The sequence below is a fragment of the Mesocricetus auratus genome, unplaced genomic scaffold, assembly GCF_017639785.1.
Source record: "Mesocricetus auratus isolate SY011 unplaced genomic scaffold, BCM_Maur_2.0 Super-Scaffold_100011, whole genome shotgun sequence".
In the NCBI taxonomy this organism is placed as follows: Eukaryota; Metazoa; Chordata; class Mammalia; order Rodentia; family Cricetidae; genus Mesocricetus; species Mesocricetus auratus.
The window spans coordinates 32,964,868-32,986,898 of NW_024429195.1; the positions used below are offsets into that span (position 1 = coordinate 32,964,868).

Consider the following 22,031-nt stretch of genomic DNA (forward strand, 5'->3'; position numbering starts at 1 on the left):
AGCAAAGTAGTTACCAGTAGAACCAAAACACCGCTATTCATCGTGTATGTTCGTGTGTGTGTGTGTGTGTGTGTGTGTGTGTGTGTGTAACCTTCTGTGTAAACAAACGAGTTAAACTAATTTTTTCAGGACTTTTTTATATTTAATCAGCAACACTGCCAAAGAAAGTCACCCTTCAGAAATCTCCCTATCCTGGTTTATAACTTATAATAAAATGGAGTTTTGCAGCTGACAGGCTTTAATGTGGAACATTATACTGTCACATTTTTAATACGATAGTTCAAGTAAGAGATAGTTTCCATTATAAAAATTTTCCTGTCGTCTGGTTACCAGGTGAAAATATTTTCTATCTAAAGGGTCTTTCCAATTCATAGGCTAGAAATTATTATGGGTAATTTTGTAAGAATATCAAAGTAAGTTTTTATTGGCTTCAGGCAACCTTCCTCATTTACTCAATACTTGCATCCACTGGCTTAAAGCATATTCCCTGAATAGGGCAGTGTGATAATAATGTGCCACCTCAACAAGGAAATTAGAGAAATATCTAAAAACTGCTAACCCCTGACAACCTGCTGGACTGTGTGTATTAATTCCACACAGCAGGGGGAACTGCACATGGAGCAGAAAGGTGAGAGCCAAAGACATTCCTTCAGCTTGAAATCCAGCTAGATCACTCTGGATCTTTCAAAGGTGCCTCGGCTCTGGGGCTAGCCCCTTGATCCTCCAGTGGGGAGGGGAGGGGGGAGAGTAAAGATGCCTGGAAATGAGATCTGCCCTGACAGGGTGAAGCAGCCCTCAGTGACCTCCTCCAGTCCTGCTGTGCTGGCTCTCAGAAGCCAGCACACTTCACCCTCGATTGCGAGCTTCCTCTAATTGTAGACTTTGCTTTCAGTTTCCCTAGGAGTTCTAGTTAGGGGAACTTCCCTGTTTGGTCTTTTCTGAAAATGAAAAATACCTAAATGTCATTTTAGAGGACTGGTTGAGCACAATGTGTTAGGTCCAAACCGTAGAGATGAATGAGTTTGAAGGGCATGTATGGACAAGAGAAAGGATCTGAGGTATACGTTCAAGTTCACGAAGGAAAGAGCCAGTCATAAACGTGTGTGTGCGCGTGTGTGCATGCGTGTGTGTGTGTGTGTGTGTGTGCTAACAGCTGTTGTGAGCACGTGGGAAAGTGCAGGAATTCCCACCGAGAGACGAGTGGTGGTTGGTGCAAATCGACAGATGGAACATAGCAACGACTTTAAAAAGTCTTGGACTTTCTACATGACACAGTCTTCTAGTTGTATATTGAGGATAAATTGTGTGCTAAAAATAACATTTTCGAGGTAATTTTATTGTTGAGGACTTTAAGGTCTTATGCAACGATATACCAAGGTGAATTAAGAGGCAAACATCCTTAATATTCATGACTGGAATTTGGAAGTCCATGGCCGCTCAAAGTAGTGTGAAAATGTTCACATATTTGGGTGCCTTCTGGAAAAAGGTTCCATACCTTCTACCAGAAGGTCTCAGAAGATCATAAAGCACAACCTTAACAGAAGTGAGATTGCCTTTTTTTTACTTTACTAACATTTATGATGACCTAGTCGTAAACCTCCCACCAAAGATGATCCATGCTCCAGAGCAAAGCATGAAGCCCCCACACTCATCTCAGGGAGGGTCTGGGCTTGGGAAACAGCTCTGTGGGCACAGTGTTCGCTGTGCACGAGGATCTGAACTGGGACTCCCAGCACACGAATGCAAACCAGGCACAGGTGTACATATGTCTATACCTACTGGGTGACAGAGACAGAAGATCCCACAGGTGCACTGCTCAGACAGTCTAGCCAAAAAGGCATTCTTCAGGTTCAACAAGACACCATGTCTCAAAATAAGGCATAGAAGCAACTGGGAAACACAAGCTAACATTGGTCTCTGGCCTCCATGTACACCTAAATGGGTGGGGGTACACAAACACACACACACACACACACACACACACACACACACGAGATATAATAAAGGGCTCCCATCCAATTTCTAAGCATTCCTAATTACAGCACAAAAAGTCTCATCTGGCTTTGGGGCAAGATGCTGATCAACACTGAAACCCTCCATGATTCAAGTTTGAGCACAGCTGTCTAAGGACTATGAGATGGTTGTGAAACTGGGAGTGAGGGCATGGTCACATGGAGAAGTCAGTCTTGCACATCTATGAGGAGTCAAAGCAGAAAGAGTGGGGTTCATCTGGTCTCAGTAAAACAAGATTCAGTAAGTACAACATCGTCTGTCAAGCTTAAATTGTCCGAAAGAATCCTTTGGCACAATGAGCATTCAAACACCCCACAAAATTCTTTTCTTTGTGCTATGCTGCATAGTAACACTGCATAAACTGGAGTCAGGATCTATGGGGAAATGTGGCTCCCAATGACTTCTGTGAGATAACTATCCAGACAGGAATTCCATGAGTCCACCACATCTTCACTGTCTCTACCCTGACTCCACTGACAGTCTAGGCTTCAGAGGCAGCGCAGTTTTAAGATCCTAAGTGAGGAGCCAGGGGGTGCACCTGCACTGGCAAAATGAGGGATATTATTGATGAAAATTAGAAATAATACCCACTGTCCAACGTGCTTTCCAGGTGGTTTGCCACTGTCAAAACAGGCCAGTTGTGGCCTTAGTATGCAACAGAAGTTTCAGCTACCCCAGAGTCCTAGCAATGACCTCATCTGACTGTGCAGGTTTCCCAGGAAAGAAGACTGAGCAAGTTTGCATAATCCAAGATCCAACACTGACTGCCATCTCTAATTGTACTGATAATTGCCTATGCAAGCCTAGAAGAAGGCACAGTGCAGAAAAGGGCTCTGCAAAAGCTTTGCAGTGAAGCCAGGAAGAGAAAGTATATAGATGAAGAAGAGAGACTGATTGTAAAATTCCAAAATCATCCTATGTTTTCTCCATACAATTGGAACGAAATGGCATAGAGAAGTCGTGCCTGTAAGTGTGCTTCGGAGAGAGAGCATGAATAAGTGAGAATTTAGATAGATCATAGAGAACTAGATGTTAATAGTAAAAGCACAGTATGGGTTGATTTACAGGCTAGCACAAAATCATAACAAAGAATTGGAAGGGAGAGATGCAAGGGTGGCTGGTCAGAAGCGAGAAGAGCAGACTGGGTGAGCATGCTAAGCTGAGGACAGGAAGAAGCCTAAAATGTTAATGAAATACAATGGACATATGTTGTGCTTGTATTCCACTTAAAAAGTTCTAAATTCATTGGTTTGCCAAAGCTCACATGATATAACTGCCCCATGTTTGTAGGGAGGAAGCTAGAACACAGGATGATTAATTGGCTTGCCTTCACTTCAACCAGCTAGTGAGTCGCTGAGCCAGGATCTGAACCAGAGCCTAAGCTCAGAGTTACCTAGACTCCAGTGTGTAAAGAATTTAGGTCTTAGCATTGTATAGAAAATTGGGAGGCAGGTGTCTAAGAACTCATGAGAATTGCTTATAAGCATGATTCATTACTACTCAAATACACCTCTATATGTATGGCAATATCCCAACCATGTTATTTGATGTGAAAGCATTCATTGAAAAGTCCACTGGTGGTCTCATTGATATAAATTAGCTGTTCAACCCAACTTTCATTAGTGGTATCCATTATATTAATATTGTACAGTGGCTCCTCCCTTAGAATCCTCAGAGAATAATTTAATTTTTTATTCACCTGTACCTGTGCTTGCAATACAATACATGATTACAAAGACCAATGTGTTTATTTTCGAATGCCCTCTGAACATACATAACTTTCCTTGCCAATAAAGTCATTCCCATCAGATAATATAGCCAATACCTTAAAAAATAAGTTTCTCTATCTCCCTTAGGTTTAGGTCTTTAGAATCTGTTGGACTCTTCAGTGACAAGTGTGCAGGATGTTGACATCTAGACCTTCCTAGAAAGGCAGGGGACACCTTTTCCTCTGAATACCTTCAGTAGCCAAATGAAGTCTTCTCCCACTGTGGGGAGCCTATACCGTCTCCTAATGGTTACTGTCCCAAAACCCTAGCCCACAGATCAAAGAATTGGGTTAAATAAGAGATAAAGATCGATACCCTGTGGCTACGAGGAAAGAAGGGGTGTTTCAGTTTGGTCTTTTGTTGTTGTTATTGTTTAAACAACTAATGATGAGCTGCATGGAGGGAGAGAAAGACACAACATTGCTGTCAGAGATTCTCTTTCTAGATAAATGGTCAGATATCAGATTCTAGGATAAGTACTTTCACCTATCAAAACACAAGCGTGTACATGTACACACACACACACACACACACACGAAGAATAAACAAACTTCTCAACTTTTCACAACAAATTTATTTTCTAGCTTGGCTTCTATTATAATGTGCCCAAATTTTATATGCAATTTCCTTTTACCCAGGGAATAACTTACTGAGAAGAAAAACAGGGTGTTTCCTATGGGCATATAAATACTTCTAAAACTGACACTGGATTAAAAACCATGGATTAGGAGAGGAAAAAGGTAATTCCTCTTCAGAAATTTTAATTAATAAATCAGACAGGAAATGATTAATATGTACTGATTGACTGATCAATTGATTGAGGCTTAGGTACTTGGCCGACATTCACCCAATGAACACTCATTACTCTGATGGTATTGTTACTTCCACTTCACAAATAAAGAGCCCAGGGAGAGCGGTGTGATTATTCCCACTTCACAAGTAAAGATGTCCAAGGAGGGTAGTATTATTGCTCCCCCTTCACAAGAGGCATCCAATTGCTTGAAGCTGACCTGGCTATTCAATCGGGGATCACACTCAATTCAAACACTGCTGTGCACATTTAAATGTTGATGAGAGCTGAAGCCATGCATTGCTGAGCTTGGAGCCTACCACACAGCAGGACTGCGTTAATATTTTTTGTATAAAATATCACCAGACCCTACCAAGAGCTGCATCGAAGGACTTTCATAAATGCCATCATTTGAACAACACTGATGCCAAAATTAAATCCTCAGGCAGATTGTTCACAGGCCTAAGGCTCCTTCTCCATCCTCCCAAAGACATAGTCATTGACTCCACAGCAACTACTTAATAAAAGAATTAATAAAATCTGTTTTCTAGATAATTTATTCTTTAGAATTATAATAAAATTAGTGGTCCATGATTGGACTGAATGTACAAACCAAAACATGTTTGTTGTTGAATAATAATACCTAAAGTCAAAATTAAAGAAGTTCCAGAATGAACACCTTTGAAGAGTCAGGAATTTGATTAAAAACTCAGTTGCTTTTCCCCCTCTATAATGAAACAGTTCTTTAACGACAAAAGAACTTTTACAATAATGCAAAGAGCTCAGTTCCAAGCCGAACTCTCCCCCCATTTTAATCATGGCTATTATTTCTGAAAATGAAAATGGCTGAGGTCATTGTAATCTATTTCAGGGTTTGCATGCGTTGGTGGTATTTTTCCCTTGGCTTTGAGCTCTCCACGTTACCAGCTAAATGTTATGGGTTTTGCTATGTGCCCTTTCAAATCCCGCTCCTTTTAATAATGGACTTTACACAAATAAATTAAAGCAAATTCCACTTTCTTTCCTAACAACTCCAGATGGAGTCCACACTTGCAAGAGACTGGAACTTGCTTCTCTTAAAAAAAAGAAAAGTCCTTAGGACAACATGGCATGCTGCTCCCATCTGCATAAAACCCTATGTGGTTGTCCAAAAATGCTGAAAGATGGGGAAAACTGTGAGGTTCATATTGTTCTTTGATCAAAGTGAAACATTGGAATAATGTGTCTGTATCTATATTGCACCCAGCTTACACAGAGACAAGGAAGGAAAATGCCCAGAGACAAAATTCCCTAAGTAGGGTCACACTTGCCTTTGAAAGTTTTGAGAGCTATAAGGTCTGCACATAGCCACAGAAATCAGGAAAACCCTGAAGAACCCAGTGTTCAAAATTATCAAATAACTCAAGACACGTACTCCCTTTAGATATGATTGCTATTTCACTGACTTTCTGAATTTATTGTATTCTATTTTATTTATTTGTTTTATTCTATGTTGCTATCTTTCTAAACTTTTTTAGTTCTGTTTTATTCTGATTGGCTATCATGTGACACATACCTTAACCTCTACTCACACCCAAGTGTGAGAATGGCTTTGCAATACATACATATTGTGGAGTTCTGCTGTTAAAAACGCCTTAAGCTCTGTTTGTTTGTTTATTTTATTTTATTTTTTTGAAAATCAACTTGCAAGACCAATGCAATAAGCTTTTATGAAAGAGGTGAAATAATTTTAAACACACAATGAGTTTATTTACTTAGAAACTTGTTAAATGGAGTCTGGGAATTCAAATATTCAATGTTGACATTGTACAGAACTGGCCAGGAGCCAGGACCCGGTCTCCAGAGGGACCCATTGGACTAGGACTCCAGGCCTTCCTCTCCTCCCACTTGAACTAAAAAGGTAGAAGCCATTAGTTATACACACAGCAGTGTCTGGGCCACACTCGAATAATCTACCCCAACCAAGGCACTTCCAAAGAGGGCAAGTGTGCTTAACTCTTCAGGGCTGAGCTAGAGCAGTGAGGCACACTTCCATGGAGTTTGTGAACCGTCTCTTCCCTGTGCAGAAACTCCTGCAAAGGTTCTTGCATGACAAGCCAGCAACAGCAGTGAGCAGAAATTATTTACTCTGTGTGTGCTGAGGGTGGAGTCACCAATGTGTGCAGCTAGGAGTCTGGGAGAAACATTCTGCTTCTCTCTGGTCCTTCCCCTGAGTGCTGTCCTCTCTACATGGACAAGTTCCTTGAAAATCCCATTAAACTCCTCAGGAGGCCAGAGAGTCAGGAGAGGGAAAGAATCTAATTTTAGAAAAAGGATCCTGGCTAGTGGGCTGGGGAAATGGTGAAGGAACTACTGATTCATACCAGAGGGGAAAGCAGCCCCACAGGCTGTGACAGAAATGCCTGGACAGCAGCTTCCAGCCCAGAAAGGGTTAAGCATCACTCCAGAAAATAGGGCTTGGCATCCTTACCGCATGTCTGTCTCCTCCTGGCCTATACCCCCACCCCAGAGTGCCTTAGGAAGTGCTCTGCAGAGGGAATGAAGAAATGAGGGTGTACACCAGAAAGTTCCAGAACAGGGACAGGAGTTTCATGCACAGGTTGCACGTGTCTACACTGTAGCTGCAAACAAGGCTCAAAGCAAGTGGTACCAGACACCGGGCACCCTGGGGTTGAAGTGGGAGCGCACTGCTTAATCAAAGCCTCCCCCAAAGCAAGAAGTCTGGGGAGGCTGAGGGACTGGAAGCCACTGGGAACAGTATTCTCTGAGGAAGTCCTGGCTCCTCCATCCCTGAGACTTTCCCTGCCCTACCTTGACGCCCCATAAGGGTCAGTTTTCTCTGTACCCAGGACTTTGGAAATGAACAAGAGAGGATGTCACCGACTCCATCTAGCTCCCCAGTACCTTGAGAACCACAAAAGAACCTGTGACTGGACCAATCAAGTCCCTCCACCCTGTGGCCCAGATGCCAGAAGAGAGGCCACTAAGGAGAGAGCACAGGGAGCTACTAACCATGTGTTCTTGCTTCTCTGACCCAGGTTAGACTCAGCCAGGGGTCCTCAACTGTTGCCTTCCTGTTCTGGCCCATGCTGTAGCCTCTGGTAATACCCCTGCCCCATTCCAAAAGCAAAACTAAATAAACTCTCCAATGTTCAGATGTTTAAAAAGAAACTGCTTACAAGACCCACCTTCCGAGAGAGAGAGAGAGAGAGAGAGAGAGAGAGAGAGAGAGAGAGAGAGAGAGAGAGAGACTAATTCCACGATCACCCTACATGTTGACTTTTGCAGGGAGAGACTTGATTAAGGAAGCCTGAGATGGGGCTATCCTCAAAACTTACAAGCTCACACAGGCTTAGACCCAGAGACAGAGGCACACAGTAGCCAAACCTGAGCCTCCGAGTCCAGGCACATAAGGCTCTGCAGCTAATGAATCGTCCTCTCCCACGATGTTCAGGATGAGGGGAGAATGAAAGCCATAATTAACCTTCTCCTAAACACAGATCCAAGAGGGGTTGCAAAACACGGCGAAATGGTGCCTCAAAGTGCCAAATGTAATAAAGAAGCCCTAAGCCAGGGTAATGATCAAATAATGGCAAATGAAACGCCTTCCTAGAAGGGGCCTCAGCCTCCACCGGGAGAACAATTTTTCCTCCTCCAAAGCAGCCTAGAATAAACAAATAAAAGTGTACTTGAAAGCAGAGCAGCGTCCCGGTGCTACTTCTTAAGGTGAGCGAGCACTGGGAGTCCAGCCTGAACCGGGCTGTGTCTTTAGAATCCTTGGTGCTGGCCTGTGAGAACCAGCGAGTTTAAACGCGGGAGGGAGGCAGTGCTGGCAGGTACCTTTCCTACTTTGGAGCCTGTTTACAAACAAAGATCAAGTACAGAGGTACTAAGTGCCCCCCCACCTCCAGGGTTTTGATGACCTCATGGCCTTCTTAGTCTGCAACTAGGGGGGCTACTGGATGCAACTTGTCCATTGCTCTGGTTGAAACCCCGCAGGCTGGTACTTTGGAAAAGTGGAGTGGGTTGCCCTTCAGGATTCGAGGCTCTAGATGTGCACGGTAGACCCTACCTCACTTCCTTCCCAACCCTGAGGAGTGTGGCAACTGGCATTTCTGGCAAGGCCCAGGTGCTTCTCCAGCCGCCCCACACACCTCAAATAAAACAGCCGAGAAGTCTCCTGGCTGCCAGAGTGGGCTTGGCTTATTTAGTTTTCTTTTCTTGAAGATGCAAATGTAAGTCAAAGGTTTTGGACAATAAGTTCTGAGGATTTTCTTGCTTTTCCCTTTTTTATTTTTTACATTAAACTTTCGTGTCTTCTCATACGGTTTACAACGAAACTATGAGTTTCAAGTATTGTGTAAAAATAAGACCTGTAGGTTAGATCCAAGATTGTGCATTTACTCTATCTGTCCGTGTGACATCAGGGAGCATTTTCAAGGTATGTGGTCTCTGGTCTCTGACCATGGACTCCCTTACATTATAGTCAAGCAAGCTAAAATTGACATCCACCAAAGACAAAAAGAATAATCAACTGTCGGAGAAAGAACTGTTTCTGTGTGTTTTGTTTCCCTTGTAAAGCCACGATTAAGGTAAATTGGTTTGTCTTGTTTTGTTTCAGATATTCTGATTCCATTGCCTCTTCCAAACTCAGGAAGGAAAAGAAAGAACGAAAGGAAAAAGAAAGAAAGAAAAAGAAAAGAGACCAGCTAAGTTTCCCTTGGATGATTGCACCGCAGGAGTCACCAGCCACTTCTGCCACGCGCGCAGTTCAGCAAAAGGAAATAGCGCTTTAAAATACAAAAATCTCTAGTTTTGAAATGATTTCCTTTATTGCCCAGACCGTAGCTGGGAAACTACACTAGAAGCGCCCTTGTCTCAGAAAGGCAGTTGAAGCAGTAAAGCCCTGCCAGTAGGAACCTGGGGCTCCGGAGTTCCTAAGACTGGGGTCTTGCTCTCTAGGAAGCACTCAGGCATCCTTGTCCACACGAGACAAAATCAATGTGTCTCACATGTGGTGAATGACAGGTCCCATCAAATCAGAAACGAGGCTCAGCCTCTGGACGCTGAGTGGGCTGCGCGGTGTACAGCTTGCTTGGTAATTAAAATAGCTAGGGTGCGGGGAGGGGGGTTGTTCAAGAAAATTCGAAGGGTTTTGCGTTCTGCTTTCGCTTCGTTGGATGCCGGGCAACCAGACATGGTGCAAAACCGTAGGCTTTTATTTCACAACTTACTACTCAGTTGACCTGATCTCCCCCACCTAATCTCACACACACACACACACACACACACACACACACACACACACACACACACCTAGCCTTTGAGGTCTTAAAACCATCAAGCATGTGTGCATTTATTCCCTCTCGGATGAAAGTAAAAAAGACATCGGGCTCAATGAAAAGCCAACAGAAAAAAGCAGTTCCGCTGGCGCACTTCACACTGCTGCGACGAAGCGAAAAGAGCGGCGGCGGCAGCAGAGAAAGAGGGCGGCGGACGGCCCTGTGTTTAGGCTGATCCCTACGACCTGAGTTCTGAGAGAAAAGATGCCGCTGGGGAGTGTGTGAGTGTACCGCACCAGTGCAGACTAACTGAAGCCCTGGAAAGGCGCCTGGAGGACGGCGTCGAAGTCTCCACGCCTGGGACGCAGAGTGCGCCGAGGGAGTTGCGACTGTGGCCGGCGCTGCGGTGTCAGGACGCGCGCCCTGTGCCACACGAGCACCTCCAGCCCTAAGTTCCAATGTGCAAGGGCTGGGTGGGCGCTTAGGGGCTGGGGGGGGCCTTACTACCCACACAGCATCTCTCGTCTCTCGGGTCTGAAACCAAACAATTACAGAGTTCGGGATTCCGCAAATCCAAGTGTGAGAGCCAAGGGTGCCCTGGCCGGTTCCCTCCCGAAGCAGCTCTAACGCCGGGAGAGAACGCTGCAGGCTGCCAGCCGGGCCCCCTTTGACTCCGGGAAGAAGCGTTTGAACAAACCCAGCCCAGTCGCCTATTAGTCCAGGCTAAGCAGCGCTTCCCATCCTACCGGGGCCCAATGTGTCACCCAAGCCCTTTGCGGAAAGAGTGGGGGATAGGAGCTCGGTCGCCCCTGGCCTCAAACCCCACTGCCCTAGTCCCGCGTGACCGACGCTGCTCCTTTCCGGGCAGGCAGAGGGCGCCGGGGAGGATGAGTGACCGGGGACCCCGGCTGCACCCAGAAAGAGAGCCTCCTGCTGAGCTGCGCCCTCTCGGCGGCCGCAAGTTCCGACAGCCTGCCCCCTGGGGGTCACTCGGCGCCCTGCCAGCCGAGGGTTCGCGGGTCGGAGCGCGCCCTCACCGCCTTGTCTGCGCCGCATTCGCGGCGGGCTGCTCGCCCTCCACGCTGGGGCCGGAGAGTGCTGGCGTGGCCTCCTCTCTCCCCACCTGCCGAGCGGCTCTGCGGAAGCGGGTGCTGCTCGTTGCCAGTGCTCCCCCCACCCAGGCCCAGGACCGCGTCCCCCCTCTGCCTCCCCTTCCCCAGGGCCCCCGCCGCGCCGCACACGCCACCGCACAGAAGGACCGAGCGCACAGCGCCCACTACCGCAGCCGCGGCTCGGCGCAGCCCCACTCGCCCGTGCAACTTGCAAGCGACTGCCTCGCAACTTTTCCCAACTTCATCGCGGCCGCCAGCCACCGCCGCCGCCGCCGCCACCGCGGCTCCCTCGGAGCCCGCCACCCATTCCAAACCCCAGAAACAAACCGAGCCTCCGAAAGGCGCTCTTCCCCCTGCCCGCCCCCCACCCCCGCTCCAAGCTCCCCCCCCCCTCCCGCTCCGGGGACTAGCTGGTTGGCTAGAGGCGACTCTCCCCCGCCTGGGGGGAAGGGAGGGGAGGGGTACACACTCCTCTCCCCCCCACCCCTTCCCGCTCATTCTCGCGCGCTCTCCTCCCTCCCACCCAGCTTTTTGCTGCCCCCACCCCCACCCCGGAGTTGCCACAGCTGGTCCTGGTGCGGGGCTTAGGGCTACCGCGGCTCCTCTGCGCCTGGAGCAGGAGCCAGAGCGTGGAGACTGGAATCGGCAGGTTGCTCGGGCTGCAAGCTGCGCTCTGCTTGCCTTCCACCCAGGGCCCCGCGCCAAAGCAGCCCGCGCTCTCTCCCCGAGCGCTAGAGACAGATACGCAAGATGGCAGAGGAGGGGGGAAAGCCCATAGAAAAGGGATATTGCACCTACTTGTGGCCAGTTTCCTTGCCCTGCCTTTGGATCTCATGCTGTGCCCAGTCCTGCAGCCGCTGCTGGGTGGTTGGGTTTTTTTTTCTTGGATCTTTTCCTTCTTTTGGTCTCTCTCTCTCTCCTCTCTCCCTCCCTCCTCTCTCTCTCTCTCTCTCTCTCTCTCTCTCTCTCTCTCTCTCTCTCTCTCTCTCTCTCTCTCTCTCTCTCTCTCTCTCTCTCTCTCTCTCTCTCTCTCTCTCTCTCTCTCTCTGTCTCACACACACACACTTCCACACTCGGTCTTTCACTCTCTCTCCCTCCCTCTCTCTCTTTCTCTCAATCCACACTCGCTATCTCTAGCATTGTCAGTTTGGACACCTTCGCACATGCGCGCTAGACGCCCCTCCAACATCTCAGCGCCGCCAAAAAAAGTTTGGAGCGATTTATCACTTTGATTTGGAGATCTTGTCAGATGGCAATCGCCGAGGAGGCGGAGAAAGGGAGCTACGGGGAGGGCGGCAGGGGGCGGGGAGCGAGCGCGGGGAGCTGGAGGGGAGCAGACACCTCGCCCAAAGGAAAAAAGAAAAAATAAAAGAAATGAAAAGTCTTGGACAGAGAATTGATTCGTGGGGCAGAGGACTGTGTCTGTGTGAGAGTCAACAATAAGCCTGCATTATAATTATTATTAATGTTTTCTCCGCCATCAATTACATTGTCTATAAGGGAAACGAGAGCAGAGAAGGAAAAAAAAAAAACTTCAGGATAAATCTTTCCCTCTACAAAAGAAATAGGTCGAGGGCTGGACCATGGACGCATTATCCCGGAGAAGACGAGAAGCATCTTGAACTTGAGAGAGCTGCTGTTGCTGCTGCTCTCCTACTGAAGTTCCTGGGGCTTCCGCTTTGGATAAATAACCGTTTCTCGGTTTTAGTTGCAGTACCAACGGTAGCTGCTATCTATCCTTGGAGCATTTCATCAGTCTGTTCCCATCAAGTAGCAACAATCGCCCTTGATTCCCAGGTCCCGGCGGGCTCGGACGTTTGACATCCAGGACCTCCTGCCTTGCCTAAGGTCGGCCGTCACCTTCCGGTCTCCTGCTGCAGCGCAGCCGGCCTGCCATTTCCACTCACTCTCTGAAACCTACAACCTCTGGGGTCACCAGAAGGAGGAAGAGGGGAAATTCCACACGCATACCTAGAAAATACAAAAAGCACATTGTCGAAATGTGCTTTAATTACAGAATTTACTAATAAAGTGTGCAGGCAGAAATGAGGACGCAAGGGGTTAGGTGTGTTCAAGGTATGAATCACTCCCAACTCAGTATGGATTTTTCTCGGGGTACAACCTTCTTGCATTAAATAGTTGTGTTCAATACCATCCACGTGCTATTTATGTCTCCATTAATATCTGCTGCAAATCCTGCCAGACACCATAAAAGAAAATTGCAATCTTTCCCGTGTCCGTGCTACAAAACATCCTAGCCGTGCTACTACAACACATCCTAGTACTCAAGTCAGAACAAACGGAAAGCTGGTCCTGGGCGTCAGTTCTGATAGAGAAGGGGGCCCAAGCGAGGTTGTTGAGAACATTCAGTTGCACCTGTTGGTATTCACGTTGTCTCTGCTGGGATGGGAGCTGAGAGAGAGCTAATTATCTAGGTTCAATTTCGGAGGGCTTTGACGGACCAGAACCAAAACTTACAGGACCTATCCCCGCTAGAGATGCCCACCGCCATTCCTTCTCCAGAGCCGTGTAATTCCAGGGGCATTCAGCTGCAGAATACAGGTCTCTGGAGAGCCAAACTACAGCTCCCAAGGGAGACAGATGTGTAACCTTGAAATATGAGGAAAAGAAAGGGAGGTGAAGTAGGAAGCGACAGAGAACCGGAGGAGTGGACCGGCTTCCAAAGGAGAAAGTTACAGTGCCCACACACGTGAACACCAGGGAATTCTCCCCCCCCCCCCCGCCCCCAGAAGCTTCTGGGATTTTACAAGACCTACTAGAGCTCCAGTTGCCTAGTGTGCATGTGAGTCAACTCAGGTCCACAAGTCTCAAAATCCCCCAAATCTACTAGCTCCCCTCTGCTTAGGAGTGTCCCTCTCCTGATCCAAGTTCTTGGGGGAAAAGAGGCACGAGGCTTGAGGTGAGATTCTCTAGGGAACATACTAGGCTAACAGGCTTCTTGTCTGTAAGAGACTTTGAGGGAGCATTAGTTAGGCTACAAGCCAGGGTATACAGCCCAAGAGGATCTCAGCATCAGAACCTGAACTCCCTGGGAGGGAGAAGGAAATCTTCAGGGCCTTGCACATAGGGGCAGCACAGTACCCAGGACACTAGATGTTCTCACCGGGATGTATCATTTCACTGGACACCCTGTGGAGATTGAAAAAACAGACGTGGGCAGCAGCCACCCCTGTCGCCTCCTCCACAGGTTCCCTTCACCCAGATGCTAAGGAGTCTGTCAATACCTGAATTAGATCTGATGGGATTTTCTAAGAGGAAGGGACCATGTTGCCAAAATCTAAGGTTAAAAACAAGACCCACTTGGACACTGGACTTTTTCTGCGCTGAGAAATTCGAGGCTGGCTATTAGGTAGCATGGTTTTAGTACAAGGCAACAGACAGCGGCTGGAAAACAGGGCCGAATCAAGAGTATCTGAATCTGCGGGTGTAGAGATATCAGTCTTTTAGAGGAGACTGACGAACTGGAGCCGTGGTGGATGGCTGGGGTGCCCACCCGCTCTGGCGCTTAAGCTTCTGTTCCCATTTCAGTGTCAGTGTGCCGGTCCTTCTCGAAGGTCTTTCTAAAGTTTTGCAGGAGTGTTTGAATCTGGCTTCTTCTAACTGAAGTAGCAAACAGTCTTTTGTGTCCCCAAGCTAAGTCACTGTGAGAAGACAGGCGTGACGCCATTCTTCAAAACAAAGCAAAACAAAATTAAAAATAACAACTAAATGCATCAGCAGAAGTATTCACAGTATCATTTTTAAGTTTTTCAAACTTCAAGGCTGGGTTTCTTTTCCTTTTCTCTCCCTTTCTTTTCTCTCCCTGCCTCTTGTTTCCTGCCTTAAGTGTGCAGTAATGAAAGAGCTAAGTTGCTAGTTCAAATGTTTTCAACCTGATGGAGTAAATGCCCCTTAGACGGCTGAGCACTTCCGCCCACTGTCTGCTGCTCGGTGGTCCCTGGGGCTGCCCCAGCGGGTTCCCATTCCCAAGCTCCGGGCCCCTGTCAGTTCCACCTGTCTCCGTCCCAGGCGTGAGATCCCAGCAGGTGACTTTCTGTGGCGGCCCCGGGAGTTGCTAGCACCTTCTGACCCGAGACCTAAGCAGTCCCTGACTCTAGGGGGGCTGGGGGCTGGGGACAGTGGAGAAGCTCCTGACAAATTGGTAAAGCTGACGCTTCTTTCTCTGTCTCTGAAAATTCACCCGCCTTTCACTCTACTCAAATTCGTTTCCTGGGGGGCAACCACACGGGACCTAAGTTTTTCTTGCCTTTTCTAACACGGAAGCTGACATCCTGAAAGCAGCGACTCCTTGGAAAACTCCATGAGCTTACTAACTGTTTGGGTTTGCGTGTGTGTGTGTGTGTGTGTGTGTGTGTGTGTGTGTGTGTGTGTGTGTTGTTTTTTGTTTATTTGAGAAGTGGGGAGATGGAGGTGGGAATTGAAAGGAAGATAGACTATTGAAAAGCAAGAGACAGACCAGTGTACCTCTTTTCCAACTGTTTCTTTAATTCATGCTAGAAAAGGCGAGGAACCGATTTTCAATACAGTACTTGCAACCGGAAATTTTCCTTTCCTTTCCTGGCCCTATAATTGAGCCAGCCCCAGTACCTTTGGAAGAAAGTTTGAATTCTTTATGGAGGTATTTCTTGGCCTATTGTCTTTGTGCAGTGAACTTCACGTGCTATTGAATCGCAACCTATATTCTCCTGGCTACCAGCAAGATTAATTTAATCATTGTAATGTAATTATTAATACTGTTTACCCAACGCTGGGTTTCAGGTTGGCTGTTAAGAAATTAAACTCTCGCTGGGTGACCAGAGGTAGGCAGGAGTTTCTTCATGTTGAAATGAAACAGTTCTCTTTATTTAGTCTCAGAGTCCAGCTTTCGGCCAGGGGCTCAATTAGCCAAAATGGAAACAATTTTCATTCATTGCAATAACTCACTTGTTCTGGGGATCGCTTTCAAAATATACACTTTATTATTATACGCTGACCTCGCTGGTGTGGTGTGGCAATAAAAGAAAGAGGCAGGGAGATCTATCTAGCCCCCTTGGGCTATAATTATTAGAAATTAATTGGGTTCAGGACCCTGGGTAGCCTAGCTAAATTAATAGCTTGTCTAGTGGTTTAAATCCGAATTTTCAGTCCACAGGAGAGAAAGGGAGAGCGTCACAGACATGAAATGCAGACCCAAGGGACGCCCGAGTTTACTTGCAAGACACTCATCTATTAAACAGTGTCCAGAATACATTGGAGCTGGGGAGAGGGGGCCCGAGGAGGAGGGGGCAGGGGCGACCAGAAAGAAGAAAAGAGTGGAAACCGGGAGGGAGGCTGAGAGTGTACAGAAAGGTCTCGAGTTGATTTTATTCGATTTTTCTTGTCTGCATTGTTTTCGGGAGGGGTTGCATTTAGGGGTTAAAATCAAAAATAAAGATCCCGTGCACTCGGAGCTGTCGTGCTGGAGTAAAAGTGAAAAGGGAGCCTTAGGCAAAAGGAAATTACTGCGAGCCCGCGTGACCTTTCAGGGAGGTAATCAATCAAGTGATCAACAGGGATATTTATCATCGCTATATAGGACGACTTCGGCCCGCAAGGGCGGGGTGGGGGTGGAGGGGACCAGGAGAGGGTGGAGGCACGCGCACGTTCACACACTCGCGAAAGTTTGAACAACCCCGATGGACCTCGAGACAGAACACGTAGGCTTTGGGAAATGTTCAGACTCCTGGTTCTGTCTGACATCCTCGAAAAAAACGCTCTCTTTCGTCGGTGTCGGCGGAGCCCGGGCTCTTATGCCCGGCCTCAGCCTGTCGCGCAAAGGTGCTAACTCTCAACCACCCCTCCCGCTTGGGTCTTGAACACCAAGCCTCTGGCAGGGAATCCACGCTTCGCGCCCCTGCGAGGCGAAAACGCGGTGCCAGCTCGGCTTTCGCGTGTATCTGGCCAGCGACGTGGGGATGCCGGACGCAGACCCCGCGCCCCACAGTCTCCTCTTCCTGCGAAATCCTCGCTCTGCGCGGCTAGCAGTCGGATCGCGCCTAGCTGCAGGCGGGCCAGGGGCGAGCACACAAGGCGGCGATCAGCGGCTGGCCTTGGCTGTCCAGCCGCCTCCTCCACCTTGTAAAAGTCGCCCTTTTGTAAATTGCATTTTTGATCCCAGGTTTCTTAGCAAACTGACCCTGCCCCATCTCACGAGTCCCCAAACGTTCACCTACCCCCCAATTCCAGAAGCCTAAAAAAAGGTGCTGGTTTATTAGGAAAGTGTGATGCTGATTTTAAATTGTCAGTGTATCAACCCGAACCTCCCAGGCTCCCCAGCCAGCTCCGGAATGATAACCGGTTCTTTCTCAAAGCAAGCCGGAGGCTGACTACTGGCCCTCGAGGCTGGAAGCTGTGTACCGAAGGGCCACGGATCGCGGTAATACGCGCCGCCTCCTGGGTGTTCAAGACCACGGAGGCGCAGAGGCCGCGTGGATTAGCAGTCCACGCGGAACTCGCGCTCCCCCGCGCGTTTCGCCGCGGCCTTCCCAGAGCTCCGGATGCCAGACGCGGTTTCCACCCGCACAGCCTAGTCTGCGGCGCCCCCGCCTGGCTTTCCCAGCCGCCGCAGCCCAGAAGCTCCAGCTACGAAGGACTCCAGCTGTGCACAGTAGCTGCCTAGGCGTGGGGGTGGGAAACAGCTGGGGCGCCCCAGGGAAGCGCGAGTTGGGGTGGGAAGGAGCCCAGCAAGGAGGATTACGAGGCGAACAACTCCCGGCGCTGCTACTGGTTTAGGATCAGGAGGAGCTGCTATGCAGGGGCACAAATCTCTCTGTCCTGGGAGATATAGAGCCCCAGAAAGAAGCCAGACTGTTGGCGTGCAGTGCCAGAGGCCTTCTTTAGATCCTTGCCCTGGAACAAGAATCATCCAGAAGGATGTTGCCAAAGTTTACTGTGCGCACGAATCACCTGGGGATCTTGTTAACATGCAGATTGGGATTCAGGAACTCTGTGGTGCTGCTCCAGCACTCGGCATTTCTGAGCTCACTTGCAGGTTGTGCGGATGCTCCTCGAAGCCCAGCATTACCCGGACTTTTTCAAAGACTCAGAATCCCAGGCCCGGGCTAGACCCACCAACTCGAAAGGGCATTTTCTCTGGCGATTCCCCGGGAACAGTGCAGTTTGAGAAGCACCACTCTTGGCCAAGTTTTCTGTCTGGTTAGATCAGGACACCTCCGCAGCCCAACTCCTTTTTCCAGCCTTCATCGGTTGTCTGAACTTACTCACTTAAAACCTACACCTCCTCGGGCCTTTGTTGAAATCACTCGTCGCCCGGTTTTGTTGACCTTTGGGACTTAGAGGTCAAATGCCTCTGGAGATGTTTCCTGGATCACCTTCTGATGGCCAGCCCTTCCCCCCACGCTCTTCCTGTGCCTACAGATTTCTTAGTCCTCTCTCTGCTTTTTATTCCTCTCCCCTTACAGTTTTTTTTTTACTCCTCTTTCTCCCTCTTTAGCTGTGGGCTTCCTGAAGACTGTGCCTTAAATTGACCAAAGTGAATTTTTCGTCTGCAGCATGGACGTGGGTCACTCTTCCTGGTATGGCCATGCTTGCTGTGGCTAAGAGATGCCAGTATTCAGATTTTAGGGACATTGTAACTCAGATAAATCCTCAGCCAGCAAGATAGATTTTTTTAAGCTATTTGTTTTCTTTTAAGAAATAATGTCACACTATGTAGCCCTGACTGGCCCAAAAATCACAGAAAAATCCCCCTGCCTTTGCCTAAGTACCAAGATACAAGGTGATAGCCGCTGCACCCAGTGAAGGTTCAAATAGCTGTATAAATTTAGACAAATAACTGAGTTTCTCTGCACCCCCATTTTCTCCTTTGTATGGTTGCAATAATGAATATCTTGTGGGGATTAAGAATAAGCACCTAGTACAGAACTTGTTATGTGGAATAGACTTGGTAACTGGAACTATTTGTAGCTCCAAACTCTAATGTTCTGAAAGTTAAAATAATGGCAAGGTTTCGTGTGTGTGTGTGTGTGTGTGTGTGTGTGTGTGTGAGTGAGTGTGTGTGTCTGTGTGTGTGTGCATGTGTGTCTCTGTCTGTGTGTGTGCATGTGTGTGTGTCTGTGTGTGTGCACGTGTGTGTGTGTGTGTGTGTGTGTGTGTGTGTGTGTGTGTGTGTGTGTGGTCTTGGGCTTTGTCTTTCTTATTCACAGCTGTAATGGGATATTTTTTCTTTGGTCAGCCGGCTGTCTCTTCAAATAGCGGAACCCAAGGGTTTGATGTATATGAAATTGCTGTAACTGGATCTTCACCTTAACCTTGCAGCTTGAATGGGCACCAGTGTGTGCATGGGTTTGGGTTACATGCTTTTTAATAGATGCTTGTGTACATGAGTACTGACAAATCAGTTCCTGATACCAAGCTACTGCCAATATGTGACACCAAAGCAGACAGGTCCAGACCATCCCCAGACAGGTCTAAACCATCCCCAGACAGGTCTAACCATCCCCAGACAGGTCTAACCATCCCCAGACAGGTCTAACCATCCCCAGACAGGTCTAAGCCATCCCCAGACAGGTCTAAACCATCCTCAGACAGGTCTAAACCATCCCCAGACAGGTCTAAACCATCCCCAGACAGGTCCAGACCATCCCCAGACAGGTCTAACCATCCCCAGACAGGTCTAAACCATCCCCCAGACAGGTCTAACCATCCCCCAGACAGGTCTAACCATCCCCAGACAGGCTGATGCAGCAGAACCCAGCACAACCCAGACCATGTGTGAGGACCAGGAGACTAACTGAAAGATGCCTCTCTCCTCCCCTGGCCTCACAACACATGAGTCTTTCTTCACAACACACCCAGAAAGGGTATTTGAAGATGTCTAATGTTACTAGGTTACCCTGTTCTCTGTCTGTGAGTTGGAAGCCACAAAGTAATTCCAACAGAAAGCGATTTTTAGCAGTGAGGTTTTTTTTTCTTTCATCCTTTTAAAAATCCTTTTTTGTTTCTTCAGCATTTTTTACTCCAACTCTCCACGAATCTGGCTACTGCCTTTCCTTTCAATACATGGGGTCATTAAGGTTAGTTCACTGCCAGTAGACAAAAGATTTGTTGTATTGTACTTTAATATTATTTACTCAGATATATAGTTGTGGCTGACATGAGAATATCAACACATACAATCAAACCATGTTATTTGCTTAATGGATTTTAAAACTTATAGTGCATTTCTACATCTTTTAAAAGCATGTTCTACAGAGTCCATGCTGAGATGGTTATGAACAAGACTGTAACAAGAGCCTCAGTACTCAATAACTTAATTCTCTTGAATTGAGTCCAAGGCAGACCTGGCAGACTTCAAATTCCTCTATAGAGTGAGTGTGTCCTAAAACCATGAGAGTGTGACACAGGTGTGTTGGGCTTATAAAAACCGCATCACAATATGATTATCAGCTCTATACTGTTTATTAAATGATGAGTCCTCCAGGACATTAAAAATTACTATTCGACTTACAAAATTTGATTTATACTCACTTTAGCTAGAAACAGAGCCATTTTAAATGGTGATGCATAGCCCATTTTAAATATCTCATAATCTTTCCAAAGAATTAAGGTCAAAAAGCATACCACAGTTCTGGGACTGGGAAAGCAACAATTTCTACACAGAATCAGTCCTACCCAGAAGACTGATCTACTAAACTGTCTACTTGGAGTGCTCATGTGTGTATGCTAGAGGCCAAGGGCTTTGTTCTAGAAAACATGATGCTTTTACTAGGTGTAACTTTGCAAATCAACTCTATAAGCACTTTGAAACATACTTCCTAAAACCAAGAAAGTGTTGGACATGGTAGCTCAGAGGCAGGAAGACAGCAAGTTCAAAGCTAGCCAGAATTATGTGGTGAGACCCTGTCTCAAAACAAAACCACTAGAACACTACAAACAACCAAACAAAACTTGGGAAGAACTTATTGTTTTGTGGGATCCCTGGCATACAAATAAATAGACTTTGGCTGCCCATCCCACAATAAGGGATGCCCTCTCAGCCTGGACTCTTGGGGGAGGGCCCAGGCCCTGCCCTGGATGAAATGACAGACTCTGGAGATCCTCCATGGAGGGCCTCACCCTCCCTGGAGATTGGAGTGGAGATTGGGTGGAGGGCTGGGGGCCTGGTAGGGGGTGGAGGGGAGAAGAGGAGGGAGAGGGAGCTGGGATTGACATGTGAAGCAAGCTTGTTTCTAATTTTTTTTAAAAAAGGTAAGTTACCTAAAACAACAACAACAACAAAAATAATTCTAAAATTAGCCTCAGCACACATCCACATAAAAAAAATAGTCTGTAGGCAAAATATCACCATCCAAGTAAAACATAGGTTTTCCCTTACCTGTTCGAAATTGGACCAGAAGTCTAATATTGGACATTTACTTCTGGATGCAACCTAAAGAAGCCAAGATAATGAATAGTATTTAGATGTCTCTGCTCTGGTTTTGATAATGTCCTGCTGAGATTCTCATATTTGTGTCCAAAATCTCTAAGACCAAATCTGCATGACAACTTCTTCATTGCATTCAGTGAGCAATTCAGCGCCTCACTGCCATCCCCAGTGGGAGCATTCAGATGTGTAGCATTGGTCCAGGTACCCCCTTTTCTAATTTTCTCTAAGCATCCCTGACTGCCAGCTTCCTAGGGGGCATTTCTCATGACATCATCCTCCTGCTCAAAGTGGTCAAGGCTGGGTAGACAGATCCATACCCTGTAATCCCAGGAATCTGAGGCAGGAGGATCTCCAGATTGAGGCCAGACTGTGATACATTGTGATATCCTGCCTGAAAAAAAGGTAAGAAATAAAGAAGGCTCAAAATCTGTCAGTTATTTTTAAGATACAGACTCCAAAACCCTTACCTTTCAATCATAGGTATTCTATTTAGGGGAAAAGGAAGAGGTAGGGGGAAAACAGGTATGGAGTCTTAATCTGGGCTTAAACTCAGATTGCTCTTGCAGAAGCCCCAGGTTCAGTTCCCAACCTCCACACGGCACCTTGTAAGGTCTTTAGCTCCTGTTCCAGGGAATTTGA

At 47.4% G+C, this 22,031-nt stretch overlaps 1 protein-coding gene across 7 annotated transcripts in view; it reads right to left on the reverse strand.

Annotated features, from left to right (window-relative positions):
- Positions 1-11,924, reverse strand: part of Mecom (MDS1 and EVI1 complex locus) — a 544,013-nt gene extending 532,089 nt beyond the window's left edge. For 3 of the 7 annotated variants that reach the window (XM_040754548.1, XM_040754549.1, XM_040754547.1), the window contains exon 1: positions 11,765-11,922. In XM_040754548.1, coding sequence (XP_040610482.1) covers positions 11,765-11,801 — 37 coding nt within the window. In that variant the 5' untranslated portion in view covers positions 11,802-11,922. Of the gene's footprint in view, positions 1-11,764 lie in introns of all 7 variants that reach the window. The other 4 variants (XM_040754551.1, XM_040754550.1, XM_040754554.1 and 1 more) reach the window with 4 other exon arrangements.
- Positions 11,925-22,031: the final 10,107 nt, after the last annotated feature.